The 5,458-nt window shown below is 33.5% G+C and overlaps 1 protein-coding gene across 1 annotated transcript; it reads left to right on the top strand.

The window, feature by feature from the left end:
* Nucleotides 1-639: 639 nt before the first annotated feature.
* On the top strand, nt 640-5,201 carry LOC124535883. The gene is made up of 4 exons (XM_047112282.1): nt 640-744; nt 3,233-3,379; nt 4,425-4,590; nt 5,134-5,201. The coding sequence occupies exons 1-4, from the start codon at nt 640-642 to the stop codon at nt 5,199-5,201; spliced, it is 486 nt and encodes a 161-aa protein (XP_046968238.1).
* The last annotated feature ends 257 nt before the right edge of the window (nt 5,202-5,458 follow it).

Raw genomic sequence — 5,458 nt, forward strand, 5'->3', positions numbered from 1 at the left:
TATTTGCTAGATCAGTAGTGAACATCACAACAACAACAGCCTGTAAATTCCCACTGCTGGGTTAAAGGCCTCCTCTCCCTTGAGGAGAAGGTTTGGAACATATTCCACCACGCTGTTCCAATGCGGGTTGGTGGAATACACCTGTAGCAGAATTTATGAAATTTACCACATGAAGGTTTCCTCGCGATGTTTTCCTTCACCGCTGACCACGAAATTAATTATAAACACAAATAAAGCACATCCATCAGCGGTGCTTGCCTGGGTTTGAACTCGCAATCATCGGCTAAGATGCACGCGTTCTAACCACTGGCCCATCTCGACTCAGTAGTGAAGATAATTGATTTCAATTCTTCAAACAAAACTGCTAATAAGAATGTTTGCTAAGAAGGTTATATTCATATTTAATATATGAAAGTACTTAATATGTCAGAGTCTATATCATAACTCAAATGACACTTGATGTGTGACAGTCCAACAACAATAGAATGTCAAATTTTGACTAAAACGTGATACAATTTTTATTCTCTTAAATATTCAATGTATGAACGATAATACAAGAAATTGGCAAAACATTTCAGGCACAACTAAATTAGAACCAGAAAAATATATATATGTGCACATTTTGGTTTTATTAAAAAAATGATGGTAGTTACTGCCGATTTGAGGTCGTTAGATCAAGACGCGATCGTATTCAGAAGAAGAGCTTTACGAGACGCCGTGATATGTATAGGATGGCTAAAATTAGTAAGAATTTTAAGTTTAAATAAAATAAAATAGGTAGAATTGTTTTGGAACCCAAAATTGTCATACACTAACATTTCGTCAAGTATGCCATAGATTATAATTTCATAATTAACCCGTCTTTACGTAATTTCTTGGAGATTGATGCAGTTTGTAATACGCATAAAAAATAAATCAGGCAGATATTCCTTCTTAAACATAAAGGTGGATTTCATTCTGATGAGATACCTTTCTAAGAGCTTTAGAGAGGCATACCCTTAGAGAGGAATCCTTTCATCTAACTGTCAGACGTGATGTATGATAAATTACGGTTTACGTAAAACTCATCGCATGGAGCGCGTAAGCTAAGAAACGTAGCATGCGGTGCATACAATTGCTGCCTGCTGCGTTCCTTCCTATATACAAATGTGGACTTTACGTATTGTGTAAACACTTGATATATAATGTGAACCATTATAAGGTGGTTTATTTTCCTAACTATTATTATGAAAAATATTATAGCAATTCTTTACTGTAAAATTTCTGTATTAATAGTGAACACTGACATTACCACGTGTAAAACGCGACGCAACGAGACTCAACGCGGCGCATTTCACAAATCGTACTTTAGTCATTTGTTACGAGACCTGATGTTTTAATATTATAAACGTGACAGTAACTTTGTCTGTCTGTTTGTCGCTGTTTCACGGCCAAACTGTTGAACCGAATTTGATGAAAATTTTGTATGAAACAAAGATGAATCCAAGAAAGGACTACGGAATAAGGACTAAGGATTTTTTTTGGGCCTAAAACGCGAGCGAAGCCGCGTGCGACTCCTAGTCTGTCATAAGTATGTGATGTTTAATAGGAGACAAACATTTTGTTTTGAAAGTTACTCAATTAATATTTCTAGGCTTACTCGTAGGAGTGTTACAAGTGTGCGTCACGAATTTACCTACAAAACCATTTTTCTTAATTAGAGAAGAGGCTGTTACCTAAGTTGAAACATTAGCGTGTTCGTGACTTTGTTAAGTGACCCAGTATAATTCAAGGCACAGGGGAGGTAACATCGTAAGCAAAGTTTAGTATGAAGTGTGCCGTTGACATAATAATCTCGAGTCATATCTTCAACAATTTCAGGAGAAAATATGATTTCAACCAAGTTACCTAATATACCTATATAATTTAATTAGTACTTTGGAGTAACTACGCTGTTCATCACTGATACTTTTTGGAGCATTCCACATCCCATTCTAGACATAATGTCAAATAAAAAGTCAAAAAAAAATTAAAAAGCCTGAAATTAAAACCTGTTGACTTTTAGGCAGGATTTAGGCGTTACATAAATATATAATTTATATACATATATTTAACTAATATGATTGTATTTTTTATATGTTGAAAAAGAGTAACTACTGAGTTTCTTGCCGGTTCTTCTCGGTATAATCTACTTTCCAAACCGGTGGTAGTTTCACTTAATTGTTAAATGACGATTCAAAAGTGGTTGTAAAAGCGCACTTGAATAAAGTTTATTTTGATTTTGATTTTGAAATTACCTTTCATCTTAAAAAAATATATAAATGTCAACAAGCATAAAGTATTACGTGATACATGATTTTGATTTTATTAAGACCATATTGTAATCAATTAAAAATCCCTTAGGATATATTATAAAGAGCCTAGATGGCCCAGTGGTTATAACGCGGGTATCTTGACCAATGATTGCGGGTTCAAACCTAGGCAACCACCACTGAATTTTCATGTACGAAGGAAAAAGTCGTGAGGAAACCTGCATGTGTCCAATTTAAGTTCTGACACATATGTATCCATCAACTCTCATTGGCCATAGCTCTGTATTGGGAAAACACGCTGTTAGTTTTGTAATATTGTATATATAATTAATTTAATAATTATAAAAATAACGTCATAGATAAAAAAATATATATATTTAAGAGTATTTTGATATAAAATAAGTAGGCAGACGTGCGTGGCGTGATCATAGCCATTAGCGCTGTATATTAACAATTCCTTACAACGCAAATACCAGTCTTGGCAACTAAGATATTATGTGCTCGTGCCTGTAATTACAATCGTTCACTAACCGGACATTAAATAAAGTTTTACTGTTTGATAGAATATATAATCATCCAAACCAAGCAATCAAATAGTATATCTTTTTATAAGTGTGCTACGGAACTATATATAACAAATTAAAATGGCTCAGTGGTTAGAAAGGATGCATCTTAACTGATGATTGTGTTCAAGCTCGGGCAAGTACCATTGAATTTCCATGCGCTTAATTTGATTGTAATTCGTTCTCATGCTCGGCGTTGAAAATAAACATCGTGAAGAAGCCTTCATGTGTCTTATTTCAAGGAAAGTCTGCGACATGTATAAGTAGCATTGGAGCGTGGAAATTCACCCCATTCAATAGGACAAGAGGCCTTAGCCCAGTAGTGGAATAATGTGAGCTGTTATTATTATAATACTTTAAAATAATTTTATGTTACAGGTATCAGTGGTATGTTATATCATACTTTATTTCTTAGTGCACGCAAACAGCCAGGGTAATATCGCTAATGTTATACAAATAATGATCTTGGCGTTAATACCGTTCATCATACTGAATGGAGTTTTGTTATTCTTGGGTGCATTAGAAGTGAGTATTCTGGTGATCATCATCATAGATTAAGAATATGTTCGATACCACAAGCGTAGTCTAATTTGATATAAGATGGCGGAAGAGCAAATGAGCCAACTGATGGTAAATGATCACTACTGCCCATAGACAATGACACAGTAAGATATATTAACCGATCCTTACGTATTCATGTGCCGCAAACCTTGAGAAATAAGATGTTATGTCCCTTTCGCCTATACTTATACTGGCTCACTCTTTATTCCGGAACATAAAAATATTGGATACTGCTGTTTACCGGTTGAATAGATTAGTGAGTAAATTATATTCTTCTAATTATGCCGCCATAAACTATAAAAACTTGTCTAGTCATTGGAGGTAGGTAATAACCTACCATAAATAATTTTGTTGCTCAAATTATTCTTTTTCAAATCTCAAAAAAATTATCATTTTCAAATCATTTATTATGATCTTCGTACGGCTCTGGTGATTTTTTATTGTCATACATGACTTATGTTTGATGTAGAAAAAAATGATACGGTCGGTTTCACATAGACTAACGAACTTGCTTTATCTTTTTAAACTGTGTAACCTGCAAGACATACACATGTACAAACTTGTATGTGTGTGTGTGTGAATGGAATGTATTAATAAAAGGAAAAAAATAATAATAAAAGGAATGTATGTTGAGAAAGGTTTCTACTTAACTTTTTCTATTATGTCAGTTTGTATATGATTTGTGTTTACTACGTATATGTAATATACATTTTATTTATCTACTAACTTCTACCAACGACCACCTTCTGGTATGTGTTGGATAACCTAATCGTATCAGAGTATAAACTATCCTTATTTCAAATTTCATAAAAATCAGTCCAGCTGTTTTTACATACAAGCTTTCAAATTTATAATATTCTAAAAACGTAAATTGGTACATATGTCAATGTATTGTGTAGCTTAGTTATAGTATAGTGACACAGCTGTAATACAGCTTAGTAACAATCAATATTAATTTTATTTCATTAAGCAATTTGATTCAATTAATTAAATACTTTGTACTTTACAGGAGAAAACGATTGCTCTGGAAATTAGTTTGTGGTTGTGTCTCACAATCGCGTCGTATAATACTGTTTTGGGTGTGATGGGTGGAATTTTCTTTATACGAACTGGTTATTACACGATGCATTTTTTCCTAGCTATCTTATTTGCAACCATGTCAGTTTCGCTAATAAGTAAGTATCATGTATGTTAATTTTAAAAATATACTGTCATGATGGTCCAGTCCAGTCCAGTTGATGGTCCAGTGGGAGTTGAGATGGCCTAGTGGTTAGAACGCGTGCATCTTTACTGATGATTTCGGGTTCAAGCCCGTGCAAGCACCACTATATATAGTACCTACTTAATTTGTGTTTATGAAAATTCATCTGGCGCTCGGTGGTGAAGGAAAACATTGTGAGGAAACCTGCATGTGTCTAATTTCATCGAAATTCTGCCACATGTGCATTCCACCAACTCGCATTGGAACAGCGTGGTGGAATATGTTCGAAACTCTCTCCTTAATAAAAAAGGAGGCCTTATCCCAGCAGTGGGTAATTTACAGGCTGTTACTTTACCTTTATAATATAGAAGTAAATTAAAGTTAAATCAGTTATAAATATTTCACTGGTGGGAACTGATGTGTTGTGTCTATATTTACATTGGCTTCAATCTTCTAAACGGTACACACATACATATAGATACTTAAAAAAAATAATAATTAAATTATTTTGTTTCAGCTGTCCTATGCCACGATATATTAATAATATACGCTTACAAAAGCCTTCTTAGATCATTAAGTTTATAAAAATTTGGAAAATTGCTTTTAATTTTTAATGATTATTTGTTTTCTTATTAAATCATAATTTTGCATTTTTGGTTTATTCATTACAAAAAGAACCGTTTATTAGCCGTTTTTTAAGGGTAAGTTTATTGTTTTATTTAAATATTCTATTGCTCAACATAAATGTAACTGATTACATAAAAGTAACCAAAACAAAATTCAACCAAATGGTGCGCAAAGACGATCTTATCGCTTAACGGGGATCTCTCACAGACAAACTT

This window comes from Vanessa cardui, chromosome 15 (assembly GCF_905220365.1).
Source record: "Vanessa cardui chromosome 15, ilVanCard2.1, whole genome shotgun sequence".
In the NCBI taxonomy this organism is placed as follows: domain Eukaryota; kingdom Metazoa; phylum Arthropoda; class Insecta; order Lepidoptera; family Nymphalidae; genus Vanessa; species Vanessa cardui.

Coding starts and splice junctions, on each gene's coding strand:
- LOC124535883 (XM_047112282.1), top strand. CDS start 640: ATGATGGTAGTTACTGCCGATTTGAGGTCGTTAGATCAAGACGCGATC. Junction 745..3,232: donor GTATAGGATGGCTAAAATTA/GTAAGAATTTTA, acceptor TTTATGTTACAG/GTATCAGTGGTATGTTATAT. Junction 4,591..5,133: donor CATGTCAGTTTCGCTAATAA/GTAAGTATCATG, acceptor ATTTTGTTTCAG/CTGTCCTATGCCACGATATA.